The following is a 27,311-nucleotide window of genomic DNA, read 5'->3' on the forward strand; positions in this document are numbered from 1 at the left end:
TTCTAGCAAAACAATTGAAGGTTCTGTAGAAATAAAATTTTATTCTCGTTTCGATCGTAACGTAAATTATACTATGGAGTCGTTAGTAGTAGATAAAATTACTGAACGTTTACCAACTACCACAGTTGATGCCTCTCTTTTATCGAATTTCGAAGACATAGCATTGGCAGACGATACTTACTTTAACCCAGGCCCGATCCAACTGTTGATTGGAGCTTCGATTTTCCCGCATCTGCTCTTATCGAACAAGGTTCAAGGACGGCCTTCGCATGCCTCGCCGATCGCGTTAGAGACTATCCTCGGTTATGTTATTGTTGGTGACGCTCCCGTTCGTGTAGCTAGCAACGAGAGCGTTTCATATTGCTGTACCCGAGACCCGTTAGACTCCACAATTCGGAAGTTTTGGGAATTAGAGGAGGTAGACGTGCCGTCTGTACTCAGCCCCGAGGACAAAATGTCTGAGGAGTTTTATACCAGTACTACCACACGAGATAGTGACGGACGATACGTGGTGGCTTTGCCCTTTAAAGGTGATGTTAACACTCTCGGTAATTCGCGTCAAGCGAGTGAAAATCGATTTTACTGCTTAGAGAGAAAGATGCAAGCTTCTCCGCAACTAAAATTAGCGTACGACAACATCATTCTCGAATATTTAGAGAAGAACTATCTCTCAGCTGTAGATTGTGACAGTTCAGATATTTCTTATTTTATTCCGCATCATGGTGTAATCAGACAAGATAAGGTCACAACCAAATTAAGAGTCGTACTCGATGGTAGTTGTAAGACTACTACTAATGTTTCGCTCAATGATCTGTTATATCGTGGACAAAATTTCCAAGGAAATTTATTTAATATTATTATTAATTTTCGTTTGTTTCCGGTTGCCCTTTCCGCTGACATTCGTCAGATGTTTCTGAGTATTGGAGTCAGAGAATCTGACAGGCGTTTTCAACGCATTCTATATCGTTTTTCTCCTCAACAACCATTACAAGTTTACGAATTTAATCGTGTAGTTTTCGGGCTTAAGTCTAGTCCTTTTCATGCGTTGCGTACTATTAAACAGCTGGCAGCTGATGAAGGTGTCGCTTACCCGCGGGCCAGAGAAATTATTGATACTAGCCTGTATATGGACGATTTTGTTTATTCAATTCCAACTGAAGACATCGGCATATCGACCGCTTCTGATATGATAGGTCTCATGAAGGCCGGTCAGTTCGAGCTGGTGAAGTGGACGAGTAACTCACAAGTAGTGTTAGATTCGATCCCGCCGTCGCATCGCCTGCCAGGTGTCAAGGAGTTCGATGAGTCGAACCAGCATAAAGTACTCGGCTTGTGTTGGTCTCCTACGTCGGACAGTTTTTGTATAAAAGTTTACACTCCGATTGAAATTTGTACTAAACGTACAATACTGTCATGTGTTGCTAAAATATGGGACGTCATGGGATTTGTCGCACCGGTCGTCCTGTTCGTTAAACTTATTATTAAGCAGTTGTGGCTGAGCAATTGTGACTGGGATGACACTCCATCCGAAGATATAGTAAAAATGTGGAGCCGATTCAAAGAAGAACTTCCTTTGCTTTCTCATATAAAGATCCCACGTCACGTAGGTATGAACGTCGACAGCATCGCGACTATCTTAGGTTTCGCGGACGCCAGTGAGAAAGCATATGGAGGGGTGATATATTTTCACGTTCAAAATAACAATGATAATACAATACGTTTGATAACAGCAAAATCAAAGGTTTCTCCTAAAAAGGTTGTGTCGCTCGCCAGACTTGAGCTTTGCGCGATTCTCATACTCGCTCAGCTCATAAAAAATGTAGTAGTCGCTTGTCAAAATCGCATTGTTTTTCGCAATATATTCGCGTTTTCAGACTCAACAGTCGCACTTTGTTGGACACATTCATCGCCTCATCGATGGAGCACCTTTGTGGCTAACAGAGTGACGAAGATACAAAGCTATTTATCTCCACAAAATCTATATCACGTGTCTGGTAAAGACAATCCCGCTGATTGTTTGTCGCGTGGCCTCACTCCTTCCCAAATAATTAATCACCCGCTTTGGTTTAGTGGCCCCCCTTGGGCACATTTGGATGTCGCGCAGTGGCCTGCTGTTCCTTTTAATCCTTCCGTAGAGCCTGAGGCGCCGGAAGAAAAGAAACAGACTTTTCTCGCCGCTACTTTAAATGAAAAATCTCCTATATTATCACTAGGAGATCGTATCTCATCTTGGTCTAAACTATTGCGCAGTGTAGTTTTCGTTTGTCGATTTGTAAAATTGTTACCTCACAGATATCGCATGTCAGCATCGGATTATGAGTTCGCTGAGTTATTAATTCTTCGTGAACTTCAACGGTTTTATTTTCGCGCTGAGATCACGAAGCTCGAGGAAGGTCAAGTTTGTAGCCCTGCATTTCGACACTTAAAACCATTTCTTAAAGATGGACTAATTAGAGTAGGGGGACGTTTAAGAAACTCTGACTTGAGCTACGACGAGAAATATCCCATTTTGCTTCCGAGCAAAGATCCGATCTTGAATTTACTTGTCGAATATCATCATAAATTAAATTGTCACGCCGGTCCTGACCTGCTGATGGCGCTCTTACGTCAGAAGTATTGGATACTTTCTGCTCGTAATTTAATTAGGAATAGGATACACAAATGCATGCCTTGCTTTCGACTTCGTCCTAAGCCAACATTCCCTGAAATGGCGGATCATCGTTCTTGTCGTGTCGTTCAATCCGCTAAACCCTTCATTCACACGGGTACAGATTATGCTGGCCCTTTCAAGGTTACCATAACACGTGGGCGAGGTATTCGTTCTACCAAAGCTTACGTCTGTTTATTTGTTTGCATGACTACGCGCGCAGTACATATAGAACTGGCTGGTGATTTAAGCACAGCTAGTTTCATGGGAGCCTTCAAGCGGTTCCTATCTAGACGAGGCCCGGTGGGTAGAATTTATTCGGACAATGGAACAAATTATATAGGTGCTAAACGCAAGCTTTCAGAACTTCATGAATTTCTTTGTTCAAAGTATCATAATACAGAGTTTGGTCACGTCTTAGCTGAAAATCGCATTGATTGGTCCCTAAATGTACCGACAGCTAGCCATTTTGGCGGAAATTGGGAGGCTAATATCAAAAGCTTAAAGTCTCATCTATATCGCGTTATAGGTGATACAATTCTTTCATTTGAAGAGCTATGTACTGTTCTCACTCAGATCGAATCGGTAATGAATACACGACCTTTATGTAGAACACTCTCTAGTGATCCTTCAGAACCGCTTGCCTTAACTCCTGCGCATTTTTTGAATCTCACGCCTTTGAAATGCTTGCCTGCGGAAGAAATCGATGAAAATTTAACTACTCTTGCTAGACACGATTTGCTAGACAAGTTAGTTCAATCGTTTTGGAAGCGCTGGAGACGGGAATACCTTCATACGTTGCAATCACGCCGCAAATGGAACACGCCGGTCGATCCAGTCGTCGTCGGCTCGGTGGTGATTCTGATTAACGATAATTCGCCTCCTCTACACTGGCCTTTGGGTGTCGTGGAAGAAGTGTTTCCGGACTCTACGGGAGTTACACGCATTGCACGGGTTAAGACCGCGATCGGATCGTATTTGCGTCCCGTGGTGCGACTCTGCCCACTACCCAACCAGTAGCTCATTTAGATTTTTCATATTATTTAGGTTAGTTGTATATAGATATAGTATAGATTCTTAATTCTTGTAGGAACATAGCGTAGTAGTAGATAAACGTAGCGTACTTATTTGAATTTATTGTTATTCGTTTGTTAGATAATACACTTTTTAGTTTTTAGTTAGATAATACACGTTTTAGTTAGATAATACTTTGAAGGCGTCCCTTCAAGCCCGGGGGAATGGTTGCGCTGGTTTAAAACTTAGTTAGTTTTAGGTTTCGAAAAATAGCAACATTTTTAATTTGGTTTTGCAAATCCTGTCCCATCCCTCTCCGGCACTTTACCTACGGACGCGTGCGAGCGAGATCGTGTGGTGACATCGGGACGAAAAAATATGGCTGAACAACCGCGCGCGCGCTTCGTGTCTTTGTTATGTTAAATACGTAAATAAGTGAAATCGTTGGTGTTTCTCATCGCGAAGTGGTACGAGTCTGCAGTAAGGACTACATAAAGGTATTGTGCATCCTTCCTTTAACGCAGAACTGCCGCTTCTTATCGTTTCTTCCCGCAGTCTGTGTCCTTCATTTGCAACGACCAAATTTTAAATATTTTCATAGTTTGCTTATCTCGCGTCTACACATTGGATGATGAGGAAAAAAATAATTGTTGTATGTAATGTATGTAAAAAATTCCTTGTTGTATTCCGCATATATTTTTTAATATCTTATACCTTTAAACGAGCAATTCTTGTTTTTTTTTTTTTTTTTTTTATTGCTTAGATGGGTAGACGAGCTCACAGCCCACCTGATGTTGAGTGGTTACTGGAGCCCATAGACATCCACAACGTAAATGCGCCACCCACCTTGAGATACAAGTTCTAAGGTCTCAAGTATAGTAACGACGGCTGCCCCACCCTTCAAACCGAAACGCATTACTGCTTCACGGCAGAAATAGGCAGGGTGGTGGTACCCACCCGCGCGGACTCACAAGAGGTCCTACCACCAGTGTTCACCCTGTTTTTTCCAACTCCTAAAACCGTCACTAGAGAGCGCTGTAATACGCAAATCCGTTGTCATGATACCCTTATCATAAGTGACACTGTATCCGAAGATTATTGATTTTTTACTTTAATATACAAGTTTTTCTAATCCAAGTTTATTTTAATAATCATCCCTCGGAAAGTCGAACATGGTCCAATACGAGCCAGATAAGAAAACAACTAATGATAAACAACAATTTTAAGTGCAAAGAATGTTACAAACCGTAATTAACACAAAACTATTTCGTTGCTAAGTACTAGTGAATGTGAAGAATGGGCCCGGACAGTTATATTAAAAAACCGATATTCAAAATAAGATATTTAAGGCAAAGATTAATTTCAAAAAGTCACCTGCGTCTAGAATAACAAGGGAATATATCGAAACGAGATTGCAATTATTGGAACAACACTGGTTAGTTTGAAGAAAATCACCAGAATGTTATATTGGGATGCGAAAATAACGAATATAGCTATTAAACAAAAGGTACAATAACAAACGTTACATCGCGAACAGCATTCTGGCCAGGCTGGTGGGCCAAAGGGCTTTATCTTCAGAGTCATCCAACGGTGTTAAACAAATACTCGATACGACAAATGATTGCTTGCACGCTTTATCTAACCTTGGTATACCTGTATCGACATGGGACATCCTGATTATATATCTCATCACAATAAAATTGGATAATGAATCCCAGAAACAATGGGAACAAAAACTAAGCGAACAGGCTGATCGATTGCCTACACTAAGCGAGTTCCAATCATTCCTGGAATCAAGATATCGAGCACTCGAGTTTTTAGAACCAAACCAAAGAAGAGAGTTTAGAGGCAAAGATGCAGCGGATAAACCGAAGGTGTTCAGCGTGACGACGTCTGTATCCTGCCCATTCTGTTCGGGACATCACTTGCTTTATCAATGCAAGAAATTTGTACAAGAAGCCATCGGGAATCGCCGGGACTTCATCCAGAAGAGAAAACTGTGTTTCAATTGCTTCGGAGCTAACCATTCGGTAACACAGTGCAAACGACGCACGGCTTGTCGGTGCTGTGGCCAACGTCATCACTCGCTGCTGCACCAGGAAGGCGGCACTCACAATCCGACCCTGGCGGGTCCTAGTCAGCCCACTAATCAACAGCGGGAGCCAGCACAAGAACCGCAGGCAGCGGATCACGTGGAGCGTGTTGTCAGCCATTTTTCTAACAGTGAAATGAGATCAAGTAGTCAAGTAATGTTAGCTAGCGCATTAGTTTATGTATCCAACAAGGGTATGTATCACACACTTAGGGCATTGTTGGATCAGGGCTCTCAAGCCTCGTTTATTAGTGAACACGCAGTTCAACTTTTGCAGCTTTGAAGGTTGCCAGTTCTAAGTACCATATCTGGTTTAGGAGGAGAAAAATCTAGTATTTCAGTAAAACATATGGTTCAATTTAAAGTACAGTCCACTTATAACTCTTTTAGCTATCCCGTTCAAGCCTATGTTTTAAACTGCCTAACATCCACTCTTCCTTCACAGAAAATTCAATTACAGGATTGGCCGGAATTGTTGCAATTGCAGATGGCTGATCCAGGATATGGTACACCAAGCAATATAGATCTTCTACTGGGCGCTGATGTGTATGGTCAGGTTTTGTCAGAAGGCATATTGAGAAATCCACCTGGAACCTTGACAGCTCAAAATACACAGCTGGGATGGATCCTGTCGGGACGAGTTTAAGTTAGTGGGGATACTCCTTACATTATTAGCGCACATACCCATGACAACTCAATCAATGATTTGCTGCGTCAGTTCTGGGAGATTGAAACTGACTAGCATCATCCACTTTTATCCAAGGAAGAAGAATCCTGTGAAAGATACTTTGAATCCACTACAACTAGGGACAGTTTGGGTCGTTATGTTGTAGGTCTTCCTTTTCGCGACAACAATCCACTTGCTCAAGAAGAAACTTGAAAATAATCCATTCTTGAAGCAAGAATAATCCAAGGTAATAAATGTAGCCACCTGGCTATGAATCATATAGAAGTAATTAATGACAAACAAGAAGCTGCTAAGCCAGGATGCGTTTATCTACCTCATCATGCAGTTGGTTGTTCGCGAGGACAAAAGTACAACGAAGGTCGGCGTTGTTTTCGACGCTTCGTGTAAGGGTACCAGCGGCAAGTCATTGAACAATGATTTATTGGTAGGTCCAAGGCTTCAACCAGAGTTACGACACATAATTATGAAATGGCGTACTTATCCTATATGTTTCGCAGCGGACATAGTTAAGATGTATCGAATGGTCAAGGTCGTACCAGAGCATACTGACTTCCAGATAATGTCACAAGGGTACTATCAAATGTAAGAAATCTAAAATTGTAAGACCAGTCTCCAAACTTTGCATTTTGCCTATCGCTTTTTAACATTACTTACCTGAATAACTGTAGATATTTCATGCAATGTATGTAACTTAAATGTATCTTTGGATGCATCAGCTATTAAGTATTTTGTTATTGTTTAGTTGTAAGTACGAACTGTTTAAAAGCAACCCTTGACTGAACTTTGTCGTTATTATGGTTTCTTTAATGTGATAGTTTATATTTAGTTCATGTTGAGCAGTTCTTTATTGATTACTATTAGGTTAAGATGTTACGGTTTCATGGAAATGTTAATTGTACATGTAAAATTTGATGGCCTCATTGTTGGCTATGAACTTTTGTAGTTCATGGTGGGCGGAATGTTCACCCTGTTTTTTCCAACTCCTAAAACCGTCACTAGAGAGCGCTGTAATACGCAAATCCGTTGTCATGATACCCTTGTCATAAGTGACACTGTATCCGAAGATTATTGATTTTTATTGAATATACAAGTTTTTCTAATCCAAGTTTATTTTCATAATCATCCCTCGGAAAGTCGAACAACCAGTACAAACAGTCTTGTATATTAATATATACTTATATAATCTGGTACTCGGAAACGGATCCAACGATTTTCATAAAATTTAGTATACAGGGGATTTCGGGGGCGATAAATCGATCTAGCTACGATTTAATTTCAGAAAATGTAGTTTTATTCGTGTTTTCAATAATAAACTCTTCCCGACATCTATTGGCGAATAATAATACTATTTTTCTTAATTGTGGGCAGCTAACCGCTTTAAAGACGAAACAAGATGGCGTTATCAAAAAAAAACCGAACGAAGCTCGGTTATCATCTAGTGTCTATTAACTGCATCTATATTATTAAGTGCATGGCCTTATTATATTCCTACTGCCTATAAATAAACAAATAAAATTTTATAGAATTTACAAAACTCAAGGAACCAGAGACTGAATACATATATATATATATATAAACTAATATATAAAATTTAAAAACATTATATACGCCAAAGGACAGAGCAAAATAATCTGTCAGTCACACGGATGTTTGCCAGAGGTTAGAGTAAAACCCACGATCCTCAACCCAGCAGTCTGAACCAAGCAGTATCTACTGCCCCACCGTGCCCTAATAAACACTACTAAACACTAGAATACTACCCTTTTATTTGTCACATAACAATATACTGTAATTTCAAAAGCCATGTTTGTACGTAAATCAAAGTAATATCACGTTTTGAGAAGGCACTCTCTGAATGATTTAAATCTAGATACGTGGCAACCCTGAACCATAGTCACACCCACATACATAAATTTCGTTAATGTACACATTTTATCTTTGTATTCGTGTTTCCTTCTGTCTAAAATTAACGTAGGGCACAATAGGGTGTGGGCATACTAACCATTTTTTTGTCCGTTAACTCTATAACAAAATTGTCGCAAAAGTAAAACTTTACTTTCAAATTACACTGCTGAGTTATTTAAAAAAAAAATATTCGGTGTAGTGTTAAAATAATTCTATGTAACAGAAAATGGAACGTATAAAAAAAGGGTTTATGTTGGACTAACAAATCAAGACGTGTGTGTGTGAACGCTGCCTTAATGTTTATCGCAAACCAGGATTGAAAAATGACTCCATTCTTGGCTGAGAACTCTCGACTTGATGTGTTACTTCATAAAACGCACAGGGAGTGAATTATCTTGTAAGCTGTTTATCACTGTATGTGAGTTATGAGTTTTGTTGAGAAACTCAACAAATCTTTATATTTAAATCACATAACATTTTTGTTATGTACATAAATATAACTTAATATAATAAAGTTTAACTATCTTTACATCAAAGGGAGCTTCATGATTATCTTATACCTTTAAACGTGCCATTCTTGTATATTAATATATACCTATATAATCTGAATCTCGGAAATGGCTCCAACGATTTTGATAAAATTTAGTATACAAGGGATTTCGGGGGCGATAAATCGATCTAGCTACGATTTATTTTCAGAAAATGTTGTTTTATTCGTGTTTTCAATAATCAACTTTATCGTTAATCAACTTTAGGACTCTTCCCGACATCTATTTGCGAATAATAATACTATTTTTCTTAATTGCTAACCGCTTTAAAGACACAACAAGATGGCGTTATCAAAAAAAAAACGAGCATAGCTCGATCATAATCTAGTTAATACATAAATAGAAACAAGAACAAAAACGAAAAATAAAAAAATAAAACTGGTTATTAGTTAAATAACAAAAGCGTTCTATATAAATTAATTCAGGGTTTTAATTCACGCACAATAGATCGCGGCGGTAACACAATCGGCCAACGTTTCACCGGCGCATGGCAACAGCATTCGTTACAAAGTACAACAATTGAATAATAATAATGAAGAGACGAAATTAATAATGTGAAAGCAAAGCGCGTGCCGTATGTTTAATACAGCACTTTACGGCTTATAGAGGGGAAATGTCGACAGCTGCGTGTGAAACGTACATCTGCCATCCCTAACTCACTCGCACAAGTTCATTATACGTGGCTACGCGGCCGGTCACGCACACCGACGTGGAGGTGTGTACGCCGGCGCACGCACACAGACGCGCTCAGCACGCTACAGGGTGTTGCCCGTTGCGAGCCATCGCCTCGTTCAGGGCTGAACGCCCGAAAACATTTTGTTTTTACTTGTTGAATGTTTTTGATGGATGAACGCGAATGATTGATTGAGTGTTCTTTTACAGTGCCGTGTACGATTGTAATAGATTTTGGCCCGCACAAAGAACGGTTTATAACGCGGCGGCTCTTTAACTCCATTATGTTCGTATCGATGCGTGTTTTTGTGAAAAAAATACTAAAAATTCATTAACGTTTTAGAGGAAAATAATGAATATCGGAGCAGAATTCATCCATCGACAGTGCGTTTCCAGTGATCTTTTTGGCCACGTACCATCCGGCTATGGAATGAGCTCCCCTCCACGGTGTTTCCCGAGCGCTATGACATGTCCTTCTTCATACGAGGATTGTGGAGAGTATTAAGCGGTAGGCAGCGGCTTGGCTCTGCCCCTGGCATTGCTGAAGTCCATGGACGACGGTAACAATTTTCCATCAGCTGGGCCGTATGCTTGTCTGCCTACAAGGGCATTAAAAGATTAAAAAAATATGCATTCCGTTGTTGTCGTTTTAATCAACCGTTGTCGAATTAACGAGCAAGGCTTCAGTCGGTCGTCCCGATGGATATTTGGGATGGCATCGAATCCGACCTTTGTACACCGACAATTTACATAGTAACATCAGACTACCCTTGTTGCAATTTAATCAGTTAATGTATCGGGTAAAGGTGTTATTGTCTGCTGTATTTGATTCGGTGTGAAGCTCCAACCAGACTCGTGACTTCGGACGGTTTTATTCACAACCAATTATCTCGTTATCAATGTTTAGCTAGTTTTAAAAATCCTCTTCAATCGTTGAGGGCATAGGCAAAGGCATAACATTATTTTTGTGAATCGATCATATTGATTCTTTGTAGTTATTAACAAATTTAATAAAGACTACCTGACCCGGCAGACTTCGTAGTGCCTCAATCGATAAATAAAAGACCTAAACTTTTCTATAAGATAAACTTAAAACAAACAAAAGTAATCGGTCCGACGGGGAGGACATCAAAGGAAAAACAAAATTGTTTTTTTTTAATTTAATTCTGAGCATTTTCATATTTATCTACCTTTTAAGCCTTGTCTGGATTTCCACAAATAGTTCAAGACCAAAATTAGCCAAATCGGTTCAGCCGTTGTTTTAGCGAGACTAACGAACAGCAATTCATTTTTATATCTCGAGATAAGTAAAAATAAGAGTTTTTTTTTCAAAATGTCAGTAACACAGCTAAAGACGTAATGTAATACATAAATAGATCTAAATAGTCAAGTGTCATTGAGTATGGTAGAATTACGATCATCGGACGAACTGGCAATTAAAAGGTACCAGGTTTCAATGACGGTAAGATACCTACTTCTACCCTCAAAACAATAAGATCAGAACAGAATTGTACACAATGGCTTAGAGGAAACATTCACACACATATAGCGACAGAGGCAATCCGGTAAGTGGCATTGTCCAACTTTAGGGCCATTTCTTTATACAATTTTATTGGTTTTTTTTTGGGCTATAAAACTTCGTGGCAAAGGAATTCCATAGATTCCGTATTCCGGGATTCCGCTATATTGTACCGGGATTGCGAATTTTGTTTCTGTTGTGTGTGTGTGTGTCTTTTGTCGATTTCGGGTTTCACTTACGTAAGTGAATTAGCTTAAGGTATTATATATAAGATATTTTTCTTTCTCAGCAGTATTAATCGCAAGGGATTTTTATGTTTATGTTGATGCTTATAAGTAACTGACTTTATGGCTGTAACTAAATAGATAGACAACTGCTCACCTGGTGTTAGGCCATTATCGGAGGCCATAAATTATGCAAAAACTTTTCAGAACTGCTTCTTAAAAGGAATAGGTAAGATGTTGTGGACAACCGTTTCTGAGAACGGGTTCGGGAAAGGCCTCCGGGCCACCAGTAATCTGGCATTGCTGAAGTCCAAGGGCGACGTTGACCACTTACCATCAGGTGGGCCGTGTGCTCGTCTGCCTACAAGGGCAATAAAAAAAGAAAAAAAGAATTATCCTTCAATCCTAAAAAAACCGTCACAGACGCAAAACCTAACTTGGGACTTTTTATAATACACTAATAAAGTTTATAGCTTATAATGTTTAGTATAACATCATTTATCGAGAGGTGAAAAGCTGATGACGGGTCGTCTGATTACGTCCAGCGGCTTTGTTCTATTTTCCCACATTTGTGCACTTTCACAGATATCAAACAGTTAATAAACCACCATTATTACACATTTAAACCTGAAGAAACACTAAATAGACAAAATTAAACAAATCCAACAACTTCACTCATCGCGTTCCCGCCAAAAAGTCGTCAAAAAAAAAAACCTCTGTCTACTTATATATTAGTATAGATTACCTCATTTCGTTTTGTCGGAGACAATTAAAATTTGTATTCACACGTTTCTTCGTAGTTCAGAAATATAATTTGCCATCACGACAAACACCGGCTGCGTTTCGGTGTAATTAACGTCAGCTTCTGAACTTCAATACAACGTTATAAAATAAGTTGTTCACGCAACGTAGACTGCTGTTGACAGTTCACAGTTGGGAATAATTTTGTTATGTAACACTGTGAATACATTAAGCCTTATAACGTTACAACGACGCTTTTAAGCCCTAACGCGATATTAATGGTATATCGTTAAAGGACATCGGGCACCTTTGTATGGGACACTTACCTACAGCGAACAAAAATGAAATTAGGTCTGGTGGATAGGCAATTGAATCTAGTTTACAATGGTATAGGTCCCATATCTGTGAGCCGTGGGAATAAGGAGAAACTGGACATTAAAAAAAATATTTTTTTTTACTTTTTTGTGCAATAATTCAAGAGGAAAAAAGGAATAAAAAAAACATGTTTTTCTCTTTACTTTTATTCTGCCGCATCCAAATCTACAAGAGTTTCGTCTAAAAACGCCGCAGGTGCGTGAAATTCTTCTTGATATATAGCCCAAGATAAAAAGTATACCACACTGGCGATGTGCGCGCAACTCCCTACAGTGCGGCGGCCGTGTATACAGGAACAGTAATACCCTTCGAGGCTTTGTCTTCCTTGCAATGCCGGATTTATTAGTATATATGTATAATAGCGTTTTGCTCTTATGTGACGAGACTGTATTCTGCCTCGTATTAATATTTTATTTTCTACCAACTCTCTGCGATGGTATAATTCCATTATATACACTCCGTTTGGCCGCATGTGTTCATGGCAATAAGATTTGGCCAATTTCAAATGGTATATTCCCAAGGTAAATAAAAATAGCTCGTCGTAAGTTAATTGTGGAAAATCTCTTAATTCGGGATTGTTTGCCTCTATCGGCGTGAATGCAACTCTTTGCCTGTTTAAGTTGTTTCGAATCACGTAATCAGCCAATTCATTTTCTCTATTTATATTCTCATTTATTATATTTATAAACTATATAAGTGATATTTTAACTTACTGAGCGGTCATATTTAGTAATTAGGACAAATAGTCAACTTAAAATATGAATTTCATTTTACTTTTATTTCCATTTTCCCATTGTTATGAATTAAAATAACCACATAATATTAAATATGATTGGAAGCACTATGATTTAAAAGTGTTTTGGTTTATGTTCGCGACTTTAAAAAAAGCGGGTAAAAAACGCCCAATGATCTTTATTCTTATATAAGTGTTTGGTTCGCACAATATTAATGGCCCAAATATCTATCGCAAACCAGAGGGCCGCAGAAGTCGTGGCAGACCCAAACTCCGATGGTTGGATGGCGTGGAATGCAACCTCAAAAATATCGGCGTCAAGAACTGGAAGGAGAAAGCCCTGAACAGAGCAGTCTGGAGAGACATACTGGACCAGGTTAAGGCCCACCCTGCGCTGTAAGGCCTAAGATGATGATGAAATATCTATATGTATAAAAATGAATTGCTATTCGTTAGTCTCGCTAAAACTCAAGAACGGCTTGACCGATTTGGCTAATTTTAGTCTTGAATTATTTTTAGAAGTCCAGAGAAGGTTTAAAAGGTACATAAATATGAAAATTCTCGGAATTAAATAAAAATAACAGTTTTTCCTTTGATGTGTCCCCCGTCGGACGGATTCCTTCGGTTGGTCTTTTATTATCGATTGAGGCACTACAAAATCTGTCGGGTCAGCTAGTTTTAGTATAAAATTTCATTTCGTAAATTATTGACGGTGCGTGAGATATTGATGAATAAATTATGATTACTTTTCAGTGCTACTGATATGATGAATGAGCAAGATTAACATATCTAGTAAGCCAATAACGTCCCAGTAAATATGTTGATATAAAATACTAATGAAACTAATTAAAAATACCTGATATTTTCTAATAATTAAAACTACTTTAATTTTTTTTCTTTCAATGCTTTATTAGTTTTCGTAGGACCATGACTAAGATGTTACTAGCGGACATTTTTGAGATGTACTGACAAACACCTAATTTTACATTAAAATTATTTGTTGTTGAAGAAAATACTGCATTACTATAGAGGCTATCCAAGCTTCCTAGCGAAATTAAAAACATACTTCTCATAGTTACTAGGCATAGCTATTTGTAAAGCAGTTTCCCATTTAGGATAACAAAAACACAAAATATCTTAAATGCTGTCACCCTTAACATTGTTAATGGCTTAATGAACAAAAATCTGTCCCTTTCTGACTTTGTCTAGAACTTGAACGTGAAACTCATACGAAAGCTCACCGAATCTTCACAATGTTACATTTTGACAATTTCGAATGTAATCTCTACAAAGTTTAGGAACCACTGTGCTCTAATAAAACCGCGTTATTACTATTCTAGACAACGAAGCACTGAAATCTCTGGAACGCTGCACTGAAATGAAATGCGCTGTACAAATAACGTTACAACGTTTACCATTTAACTTGATTTAACTGATATTAGTGGTGGTAGGACCTCTTATGAGTCCGCGCGGGTAGGTACCACCGCCCTGCCTATTTCTGCCGTGAAGCAGTAATGCGTTTCGGTCTGAAGGGTAGGGCAGCCGTTGTAACTATACTGAGATCTTAGAACATATCTCAAGGTGGGTGGCGCATTCACATTGTAGATGTCTATGGGCTCCAGTAACCACTTAACACCAGGTGGGCTGTGAGCTCGTCCACCCATCTAAGCAATAAAAAAAAAAGTGCGAGATCCGCAAGAGCTTAGTTATGGTTTTTGACCATTTGCGATTTGCTTTGGATGCGGCGCTCTTTTAATTGAAAGCAAGGTTCACTTTATAGTTAACTAGCGACCCGCCCTCGCTTCGCTTCGGAAACTGTAATTTATTATTGAGATCTCCACTATTTAATGGATGTTATTATACATATCAACGCTTGAAAGGCAAACGTGACTAAGCGACGATGCGTGAACTTACAGTAGACTAATAATAATTTAAAGTCCAAATACCTGAAAAAAAAAATCTATTTTAACGAATCTAGCTGCAGGATTGAAATAATTTTAATAGACCTAGAAATTTATTTATTTTTCGCATCGAATATGGTTATTGCCTATAATTTATGTAAAAAGCAATTATTGTCGCTTAGTCACGTTTGCCTTTGAAGCGTCGATATAAAACTTCCTCTTCAATCATTCTATCTATTAAAAAAAACCACATCAAAATCCGTTGCGTAGTTTTAAAGATTTAAGCATACATAGGGATATAGGGACAGAGAAAGCGACTTTGTTTTATACTATGTAGTGACTCGCGGCTCGCTATGGATGGTTTACGATTCACAATGTTAAAGTGAGGTTAAAGGTATCTAGCTGTTGAATTTTAGCGAAGAAACGGTTGCTTAACTCAAGGTAGTCTATACTTTAACAGTGACTCTAAATAAATAATAGTAAAAAAAATATGGAAACTAATCATAAACGGACATCCGCCCCAAATTTGGATTCCTTGTGTTATGGGTACCAGAGACTGACATACATATACTTATATACGTTTTGTTTTGGAACGAAGTTCCTTATGGGACGATGCGGAGTTGTACCCTAAACGGAAAAAACGTCCGTAACGTAAGATTTTTAAAAGAAATGCACACAGTGTACGACTAAACTTTGTAATAACGTACAAAAAATAACATATTTATTTATCATTCATTGACCACGATCTCAGAGCGTTTGTTTGCGCAATACACTAACTCTTAAGCAAGCATCCGTGAATGAAGTGTACCACAATAAGTTCGCACGTTACCGAATGACCGTGGGTTGTTGCGAAACCTCCAGTTTTATTTTCTTTATACTTCGAATAGAACTTAAAATTAATATTTTTATAATAAGGAACTTCGTTCCTATCCGGTGTCCCACGACATCGCACCTCTTTTTTTAAATATATACACGTGTATATAGATAATAAACATCCAGACAAAGAGAAAAAAACCTTGTGATAACACGAATGTTTGTCCGATGTGGGAATCGAACCCACGACCCTGAGCGCAACAGTCAGGGACGCTAAACATTGCACCAGCGAGTCAGACGATTGTTATTCGTTGCGAGTGATTGTTAAATTTTAATATTTTTTATCTAGTTTATAAATCCCTCTCCCTGTTGAAGAGAACACAAATCACCGACCTATTTTGTCCTATCGCAATCTTAGATACATTGCTTAGAAGCATTCTCTAGCGTATACCCTCCAAAATAAGTTTATCTGAATGTTTTACGAAGCTGCCTTGCTTGACAATCATTTCGCCGCGGAACAATGATACGCAATATAAAAACAGCACAAACCGGCGGCCGGATGAAAATTTTAAGGATACCGTTTTCATTAGATGCGGAATCCTAAAAAGAAATACAATCATAATAAGGTACAACACCAAGAAGTTATTCGCTGTTTTTTTTTTCGTATAATATATTAAGGAATCATGTTGTGGAACCCTCATAAGAAGACAGATCCGAACGATTTTTCACGCGGGCCTTACAATGTTTTTGTCGTCGATGTTACACGGATATCGTGGTTCGATCGTCGGTCGGTTGTAACAAACTCGCGGCGCCCTTCATTTGCAAGTCAAAGCGACGAGAGCATGCGCCAGTATTTGTACCTTAGAACACGAGGTTTGTTCGCATCGTATTCCTGAATGGACCGTGATGATTTGCGTACTCTGTCGACTCCTAAATATAATACAGAAATTTTGTTATTAAGCGGAAAATTTTGGTAGGTTTGTTGGTGGTAGGACCTCTTGTGAGTCTGCAAGGGTAGGTACCACCACCCTGCCTATTTCTGCCATGAAGCAGTAGCGGTTTGAAGGGTGAGGCAGCTGTTGTAACTATACTGAGACCTTAGAACTTATATCGCAAGGTGGATGGCGCATTTACGTTGCAGATGTCTATGGGCTCCAGTAACCACTTAACACCAGGTGGGCTATGAGCTCGTCCACCCATCTATGCAATAAAAAAGATGGAATTCTAACCTCTCGTACCGCGCAATGTATGATCAACAGTAATATAGGGAACATTTATGCCTAATAGATTGTACTCAGGTCTGATCGCACTGACCTTCCGTGAAACAGTCGAATTAAAGAAACAAAAGACTTGTTACGACAATCTCGTATAATGGAAAATTATCGGGTTATCGGTTTCTTCTTTAAAAGTAATATAATTAGAAGCAGTACATACATACAAACACTTTTTTTCCTACCTATGGCGATAGCCTTGAGAGGCTATTTCAGCTTCACCCTAACGTTTGTAGGTGAGCTCGCGGGGCTCAAACCGGAGAGTTGCTAACACTGACCCCAGCAAGAGCAGTGCTTCGCAGAATCTACCACCGGATCGGAAACGCGACCCACTGAGAACTTACTTACTTAATCACATTAATTATACACAGCAAGAACACTCAATTACAATACAGTTTAGGGTAGTGTTGCCACCTAGTGTCTATATGGTTTAAAAATTTGTCACATCCATTGCTTACAATGTGTACAATGAAAAACACGAATGTTTTCAAAGAAACCGCAATAATCGCGGCGCTAATAGCTTTGCGTGTACAGTCGCGTCGCAATGCAGCGGTGTCTCCCAGAGACACAATAATAACACACTCAGTATTGTTTAGACTGCATTGCCCTTAAGCTAACCTACTCGTCCGCGCAAAGTTGGAATAACCCCTTAGGCTACAAACAATTAATAAAAAAAATCGACTGTACAATGATTATAACAAAAAAATTGTCTTGAAAATTAGGAATTGTTCACAGACTATCTTATATACCTAAATGCAATCGAAGTCTCAATTTTATTGTATTAATACTATCCTATGCTTCAAATTGAAATTCATGATTGCTCCACATTAGAAACATACAAGACAGTGGTATTTAACATCTTTAAGTAATTTTCTGAACTGCTATAGGTATATAGCCTACTCGCTAAAAAAAATTTGTCGTGACTAGCCAGACAAATGACGCAATTGTGAAGTGGCATTGGATTTTAAATTATTTTATTGTTATAAACAATAACCTGTGCCATAATAATAAATACTTATGATTAAAAAATCATTACGTCAACATAAAACAATAGCTATAGTTTTGCGTTAAATTTAAGTCAATTCGTATTCTCTCAGCGGCTGGACAATAGTGCATCCCTCTATACTATAAGATGTTCTGTGCCATATTGGATTATTTAAATACGAATTATAGCCTAATCCTTAGCATCTTTCATAGCAGTCATTGGCAACCTACCTGGCTCCACTAATAAATTTTAATTTGTATACAAACTAAGTACGTTAGTTCGCATAAGAAATGACGTAATTCGTTTGAATGATATTATAACAATAAATTTATAGAAAACTTCAAGTAAATATGCACTAGATGATGACCGAGCTTTGCTCAGTTTTTTTTTTTTGATAACGCCATCTTGTTGTGTCTTTAAAGCGGTTAGTTGCCCTCAATTGAGGAAAATAATATTATTATTCGCCAATAGATGTCGGGAAGAGTCATAAAGTTGATTATTAAAAAAACGAATAAAACAACATTTTCTGAAAATAAATCGTAGCTAGATCGATTTATCGCCCCCGAAGTCCCCTGTATACTAAATTTTATGAAAATCGTTGGAGCCGTTTCCGATATTCAGATTATATAGGTATATACAAGAATTGCTCGTTTAAAGGTATAAGATTATAATGTCGCATTACATTTGAAAAGGAATCTCAAAGAGAACGTAAACATTATTTGGTTCCCAGAATCTGTTGTTTCGTTATTTTCGGCGACTTAAACATGTATAGTCCCCGAATGATCACTACATTTAATATTAAACCTTGTTAACACACAAACAGACTTCGAAACTTTTCACTTAATGCTCTGATGTTCCGCGTTCTTTAATTATTCAAACCAAAACAATCTGTCCGTTTTTGGTTCTGAACAAAATTACAATACTCAATTTAAATTGATTGTAAAGCTTTTAAATGAACGTACCTATACATTTTTAAGTTGCCAGATTAATTTAATCTCTATGCGGAAAGTGGATAACGCTGTTTATTGTTCTTCGGAAATTTTCAAAGAATACAAAATGACTTTTTATGTTTATTTTTAGAAGGTTGATGGATAGAGATATATTTTTCCCCACGCTTCAAATCGGAAATGTTTTATGGGAGAAATTTATAAAGCAGGATGGTGGTACAATAAGACCTAATTCTAATCAGTTATCGGAGTACAACAACTGAATTAACCATAGAAACATCCCACTGAGTTTCTCGTCAGATTGCCTCAATGGCTCTCGATTCCGATCCGGTGGTATATTCTGTGAACCTTTGCTTTTGCTAGGACTAGTGTTAGCAAATTCTCTCAGGTTGAGCCCGTGAGCTCACCTACCCGTCCGCCACAAAACCGGAATAGCCTCTTAGGCTACCAGCGAATAGGTAGAGCAAAAAAAATACAGAAGTTCCACATTATTATGAAATAAAAAGCTACATTGTATTGTAATAACGACACGCGAAATGCACTGGAAACTGTACGCTCAAAGTAGCTTTAATGTTTTAAATTGCTTTCCATTTCAAAACGTTATGTTTTGTAATTAAAAAGCCATTCCGAAACATGAGTTTTGAATATAAAACATTATCGCCTTTCATCGGAACGTTATAGAAGCATCAACTTTTGCTTCACCGGAATTATTACCGAGAGAACTCGACTCGTTAAATTGTTTGGCAGAAAAAGAGTCCTAACGAAAACGAAAGCGCCCGACGTTTCATTAACGGGCGGGGAGTGAAAAATTAAAAACACCGTAAGGGACAGATGCAACGTATTACGTGAGCGAGAAAGAGATGGAGAGGTGCTCTCTAACGGCCAATATCCGGTCGATCAGCTGTGCAACGGAAACAGCTGGCGACTTAAGTGAGCTGAAGCATCATTCATTTGCCGATTTTTTTTTTCGTTCTCTACTAACGATTTTACGTCGGCAACGGATTTTTGATAATCGTTTCTTCTATCTATACAATCGTCAGCTGACGTAATTGACAGTTTTAATGCTTGCAACACCTTTTCGAACAGCTGGCGAAATAAATTATAGATAAACGCGTGTCGGCATATGTATATATTATGTTAGAGGTTACACCATCTATGTGTACTGTTTCGCTGGAAATTGAAGAAGCGTTGTGCTCAGTGCGAGCTTTTTAGCTTCTCGAACGCGTAAAAGTTAACTCAAAGGACAATGCCCAAAATCAGCACCGCGTTATAATGAAACAGTATAGCCACAACACTATACTCATAAATAATAAAATATTTTTTTACCTTTTCTTAGTTCATTTGATCGAAATCGTATGTGGGGTTAACTTTATGTATTTAATTAGTTATTTATTTGATTTTATTGTATTATTTTATGACTGAAAGCAGTGTTGCCAATTTTAAGAATCTCCCCATAATCAGTCTTTACCAATAGTATAAGGGCAGACGCTGAGTTTTAAAAGTAATTTCAACTACGTCATTTTTCGGCGTTATGAATATTTTATTAATAATTATCATATTATTATATTACTATAAAAAAATACACAAAATATATTACTATACTAATTAAAAACCTTTCTTTAGTTGACAAAGCACTTATAGTCAGGGAAAGTGAAATTAACTGTTGGTAGCACTATATTACTTATATACCTTATATATAAGTGGTAAGGTACCGTAAAACTCGCACTAAGCACACTGTGGTATAAACTTTGTTCCTTTCTACCTATAACCTTTCTAAGCATTATTAATGTATTTCGATTATTAAAAACGCCACTTCACATAATACATTACATCCTTAATTTTCCGGCCATTTTCGGCTAAGATTAAAAAATAAATAATAAACCCAACAACCGCACTATACGTTTTGATTAATATGTTAATCAGGCGCGTCATAATGCAGCCAACTATTCGTTTTGAAATACCGCGGCGACGTGTCCGACTGCGGGTTTTTGCATAAAGTTCGCTTCAACGCACAGCGAACCGTAGGCTTTTAACTTTTCGACTGACTAAATCTCGCACCAACCAATAATAGTTAAATTCAATACGAAAATAATTTTTTTTTTTTTTTTTGCATAGATGGATGGATGAGCTCACAGCCCACCTGGTGTTAAGTGCCCATAGACATCCACAACGTAAATGCGCCACCCACCTTGAGATATAAGTTCTAAGGTCTCAAGTATAGTTACAACGGCTGCCCCACCCCTTCAAACCGAAACGCATTACTGCTTCACGGCAGAAATAGGCAGGGTGGTGGTACCCACCCGCGCGGACTCACAAGAGGTCCTACCACCAGTAATTACGCAAATTATAATTTTGCGGGTTTCATTTTTATTACACGATGTTATTCCTTCACCGTAGAAATCAATCGTGAACATTTGTTGAGTACATACTTCATTAGAAAAATTGGTACCCGCCTGAGATTCGAACACCGGTGCATCGCTCAACACGAATGCACCGGACGTCTTATCCTTTAGGCTACGACGACTTCTAACATTAACTAATATTAACAATATCTAACCTTGTTCTCCTGAATTTTGTTTAAAACGTAGCTGTAATATTTCATTAATGCAGTACAGCTGCTTTTAAGTACCACAAGCACCGGTGACCGTCCTCGTCGAACCCGTCGCTGGCGACGAAGGGCTCGACGAGTGAATTAACCCATAGACACAGCCCACTGAGGTCGAATTCAACCGCGGCCAAAAAAAGGTGTTACGATTTTTTTTTCTAAACAATTAGACATATATAAATATTTAAAACCGATACGTATATAAGTTCTGTTTCCCATATGATGACAGTAATTGTTTTATTATTATTTATTTAAGTATCAATTTGATCGTTATTATAATAAAGCGAACATAAGTCGTTGCGGAAGGCGGAGGACCGCATTATGTGGAAGGCATTGGGGAAGGCCTATGTCCAGCAGTGGGCAGATAAAGGCTGATGATGATGATGATGAACATACATTTAGGACAGTAATTGAGAAATTATTTTAAACCCGAAACTAAACAAAACAATCAAATGGTAACAACGTAATTCTTAGAAATTATCATCGTTCGTATTTCGCTGTATTGTAAAGGCAGCGTTTGCCGGCTTCAGTTAATACAAAAAGTTTATTAAGCACTTGAAATTCCGGCGGAGTGCGAAATAAATTAATGCAAAATAGACTAATTACGTTGTAGGCTTTACGTACGGAATATTGTTATAAAATCTGACGGCTCGTAATCGAGCTTTTGTTGTGATCGCGCTTAAAGTTTAATTTTCGATTTAAGCTTCATTAAGCGTCATTCAGTGATCGTCTGGTCGGCCTTCAGCTGGACTCCTTACTACGGTTTCTCGGTTTACTTTATAGACTTGAGAGAGTTTTTTACTGGTGGTAGGACCTCTTGTGAGTCCGCACGGGTAGGTACCACCACCCCGCCTATTTCTGCCGTGAAGCAATAATGCGTTTCGGCTTGAAGGGCGGGACAGCCGTTGTAACAAGCAATAAAAACAAACATAAAAAATATAAAATCTTAAACAGTCGTTAGGAAGTACGTCTATGAGTAACACCTAAGTCTTCCTTACCTAGGTAATTAGTAGATGCAAGTACTACCAACTATTACGCAAATTCATAACATAAATTTATCTGCGAACTAATTAATTTCAATTGATATATAAAAACATATAAATAAAAAAACAAGTCTTCTTTCGGCACAGTAAAGTTGGCACTTACAATATTTTAACGATTTAAAACATAAAGCGGTTTACGGTTCGCCTTTGATGAGCTTTTTAGGTAATACAGTTTTTATGTCGGAGCTTTCAAGCTGATGATTTTAAAATGTTAATATTTTTTTGGAACGAAGTTCCTTATCGCGCGTTGTGAAAGGGGGCTAGACGGAAAAAATTCTTACGAAAAGTTGTCACGACACTTTTTGCTATAAATTCTTACGAAAAGTTGTCACGACACTTTTTAGATCCGTCATTCTGACCAATCAACGTGTAGGCGCTTATCGCGTGACATTGCTCGTATCCGATTGGTCCGCGTAATGAGTACAGTTTCTCGAGATAGCGTTTCAACAATAGTAATTTAGTTCATAGTATTGTCTTTTTCTTCTTCATAATGCCGTAATTTATTATTATATCTTAAAAAAAAATTACAATTCCTTCACTAATTAATCGAAAGGAACTTCGTTCCATCCGGGTGTCCCTGGACACCTCTGAAGTTTTTGTATTTTGTTTACACTACGTTAGTCATAAACAGATCGGTTATTAACAATAAATGTACCGCTCTGTGTTTTTTTTAGCCAGGACGATAGACCTGCTCACGCACCGCCTGGTGTTAAGTGTTCGAACTTACCCCATATACATTTTAATAATAAAAAAACATTCAATTTTTTTTTAATTGAATTTATTTCAAGTCTTAAAACGTTTAGATAGATTTGTTAGTATTGTCGGATTGCCTATTTATTTAATTACTTCTTATTAATTTATTAATATTTTATTTACAGGTAAGTATCCGGTATCACCGTGGAAAAGGACATTGAACTCTATATGGCGAAAATTAAGGTAACTGAATAAAACAAAATAGGTATTTCGTTGGGCATTGTGGGAAAGCAATGATGCGTTCTAGTTAGTTAGGTGCCTTCGCCATTTTACAACAGAATGGGACATCCATCTCATGTCGTTTTTAAAATGGGAATGACGTCATGGCCCGCGATGTCCTTCTTTATTGGTTAATCCTCACTCGAAGATTAGCAACCATTTTAGTTCCTTAGAACGATTATCTAGATTTTTTTTAGATTTCAAATAAGAGAAATAGTAGAAATCCCTACTCCTCAAAACTGAGAGAACACATGATACAAAACAAAATGGTATCGGTAGCTATCCATATAAAATAAGTAATTTAACGTATGCCTAAATAGCGGTTACGATATTATCAAGATAAACCTAAATGTATACAAGTTCCGAACAAGATCCAAAACGTCGGTCTACCAAGCAACTCCACTAGCTCGGCGAAAGATCATTTCCCCCCCAAAAAAACATAACTTACGTCCCTGACCTTCCTAACGACTGATTTACCCGACTTGTTTCTGTAATATAGTAGTATCTAGATTAGGTAACCTTTAGCCTTCGATCCCTTCAATCAGACAATATTATTATGATTGCTTAGATTGGGTGGACGAGCTCACAGCCCACTGGGTGTTAAGTGGTTACTGGAGCCCATAGACGTCTACAACGTAAATGCGTCACCCACCTTGAGATATAAATTCTAAGGTCTCAGTATTGTTACAACGGCTGCTTCACCCTTCAAACCGAAATGCAGTACTGCTTCACGACAGAAATAGGCAGCGCGGTGGTACCTACCCACGCGGACTCACAAGAGGTCCTACCACCAGTAATTACGCAAATTATAATTTTGCGGGTTTCATTTTTATTACACGATGTTATTCCTTCACCGTGGAAGTCAATCGTGAACATTTGTTGAGTACGTATTTCATTAGAAAAATTGGTACCCGCCTGAGATTCGAACACCGGTGCATCGCTCAACACTAACAGCCTGGCCACGGAACATTCGCCGATACGAATATTCGCGCGGTGCGAACGGCGAAGCGTCTAGCGACTAAAATAAGAGCATAGAAATGTACCTAACAAGCCACGCGCACCGGCGACCGGCGAAGCGACCGGCGAAATGTACCGAGCGAATCGCGCGGGCGACTTACGATGCGGCGGGCGAGCAAAACAAATGCATGAATAAGGACGGCGCAAGCCACGGAGTCGAGCGGTAGTCGCGGCGAATAGTGCAGTGATTAAATGAGTTTAGTTGTTTTCGCCGCGAAAAATGAACGCCGAAATTTTAATATTTTATATTTTTATTAATTTTTTTTTTATATTTTTAAACTCGTCGTGGCCGAACGGACAAGACGTCCGGTGTTGAGCGATGCACCGGTAGTCGAATATCGTATTTAACAAATTTTAATGTTCACGATTGATTTCCACAGTGAAGGAATAACATCGTGTAATAAAAATGAAACCCTCAAAATTATAATTTGCGTAATTACTGGGGGTAGGACCTCTTGTGAGTCCGCGCGGGTGGGTACCACCACCCTGCCTGTTTCTGCCGTGAAGTAGTAATGCGTTTCGGTTTGAAGGGTGGGGCAGCCATTGTAACTATACTTGAGACCTTAGAACCTCTCAAGGTGGGTGGCGCATTTACGTTGTGGATGTCTATGGGCTTCAGTAACCACTTAAAACAAGGTGGACTGTGAGCTCATCCACCCATCTAAGCAATAAAAAAAATATATAGCTGAAATACTAGCTAGACCAGCTATTTGGAAGTCTAGCCACCCAAAGTATTTCTCGTACTTCTTGTGGAATTCTCCATCTATAGGTATACTCCGATTCTTATTCAAATCATCTACTTCACAATATTTTCCAAATAATAGGTCCTGAACCAAAAAACTATTAATTTGTAAGCAATATCGAGATAATTTCGATATAGACATTTCGCTGTCGGACTTCCTTACTAGTCGCGGCGGCGAACTTGAGTACCCGTGGCCTGCAAACGGTGCTGCGCGAATGGTCGCCTCGTCCACCGCTTCGCTGTTCGCACCGCCGATCCCCGTGGCCAGGCCGTAATGCACCGGACGTCTTATCTGTTAGGCCACGACGACTTCAAATTTATTTAGATTAGGAAACCTTTATCCAATCAGACAATTATTCTTGTCTACAAAAAAAACCTCGTAATCTCTATGGCGTTCAACTACAAATCAAATAGAGTGTAATTACCATCGTACTAATGTAGTTAACGTTCAAGAAATCAGATTCGCGCGACGTCGCTTATTTCTCATTAACGTTATAATTCGTCGTTCGTACATCCCTAGCGAATCATAATGACTCCGACATACCAAAACCCAGTCACGTTATCTTTAGAATCGTTCATTAACGTCTGCGATTAATTAATTAAACATAACGAAACTATATAATCGTACGATCGTCATGAGAAACGATTAGTAATCTCTATATTTTGATTGAATAGTTTGATTGAATGATTTTACTGGTGGTAGGACCTCTTGTGAGTCCGCACGGGTAGGTACCACCGCCCTGCCTATTTTTGCCGTGAAGCAGTAATGCGTTTCGGTTTGAAGGGTGGGGCAGCCGTTGTAACTATACTGAGATCTTAGAATTCATTCTCAAAATGGGTGGCGGCATTTACGTTGTATATGTCTATGGGCTCCAGTGACCATTTAACACCAGGTGGGCTGTGAGCTCGTCCACACATCTAAGCAATAACAAAATATATAAAAAAAATAGGGAAAGATTGCCACACCTTCAAATATGGTCGTTGTTTAATATCATCTGATAATTGAATCCGGGATTACCAACCTCGTATCAGTATCAACAGTCGCGTCCATCTTTTTATTAATTGCCGGCGAGTAGACGCTCTTTACAAATTAGCGCCATTCACGCTATGTTGTCCACTGTCACCAGTAAATATTCGTATGAAGCCAAAACTGATGAATGGAGAAAAAAAAATTTTAAACAATACTGAGCGGTTTGGCTGCACCCCTTACACTGCCTATATCCATAAAATCCCGCAAACCCCACAAAAACACGAGGTAAACATTATGCCACAAAGCGCCAACATGTTCTAATCGTCAATTATATCCGCTAGTTTATTATTTTCACAAAGCCAACATTTCGTAATAATAAAAATATAATGTGAAACAATGAGTGCGTTAGATCCGACCCTCCCCAACTACGCAACCCTCGTATTATGATATAAATGAGAGTAATTTATCAGCACTAAGCATGTACGCCTGCCTACACCCCAGTTGCTTCGTTACATAAAGCGACAGTATATAATCCGTTTCTGCATGAGTATATGATACAAGAGGGAATCGTGCAGCGTGACCGTTTCTGACATAATCCCGTTTATTTGCCGGATAACCGGACGCCGTGTCATGTATCACCGCAGGCATTAACCCTTCGCGCATAGAGCGTGCGCGATATTGTAAATTTAAGATTAAATATTGCTTTTTTTTTAACTGCAAAACTGTTTTACTGGAGCAAATTTTATAGTCATACCTTTACTGTTTTCGTTAAGGTCTGTTAAAACATAAATAACAATATGAGAATATATTATTTAATCCTCCTTTAATATCCTTAGACTAGCTAGGAGTGGAAATTCAATTGCATAAAGACGAGTGTAGAGATTACG

General features: G+C 38.5%; 2 protein-coding genes across 9 annotated transcripts in view; one reads left to right on the forward strand and one right to left on the reverse strand.

Annotated features, from left to right (window-relative positions):
• Positions 1-27,311, forward strand: part of brat (tripartite motif-containing protein brain tumor) — a 474,910-nt gene that overhangs the window by 431,842 nt on the left and 15,757 nt on the right. For 3 of the 8 annotated variants that reach the window (XM_089739323.1, XM_089739320.1, XM_089739324.1), the window contains one exon: positions 23,602-23,659. The exons of the other annotated variants lie outside the window; for them this stretch is intronic. The gene's annotated coding sequence lies outside the window, so the exon portion shown is untranslated. The remainder of the gene's footprint in view (positions 1-23,601; positions 23,660-27,311) is intronic. 8 annotated transcript variants of the gene reach the window in all.
• LOC149499623 (uncharacterized) lies at positions 12,556-14,318 on the reverse strand. The gene is made up of 2 exons (XM_089739729.1): positions 14,310-14,318; positions 12,556-13,113 (listed from the first exon to the last, which is right to left on the reverse strand). Exons 1-2 carry the CDS (start codon positions 14,316-14,318, stop codon positions 12,571-12,573), a joined length of 552 nt encoding a protein of 183 aa, XP_089595855.1. The 3' UTR covers positions 12,556-12,570.

Source organism: Bombyx mandarina, chromosome A1 (assembly GCF_030267445.1).
Source record: "Bombyx mandarina strain Sakado chromosome A1, ASM3026744v2".
NCBI classification, from domain to species: domain Eukaryota; kingdom Metazoa; phylum Arthropoda; class Insecta; order Lepidoptera; family Bombycidae; genus Bombyx; species Bombyx mandarina.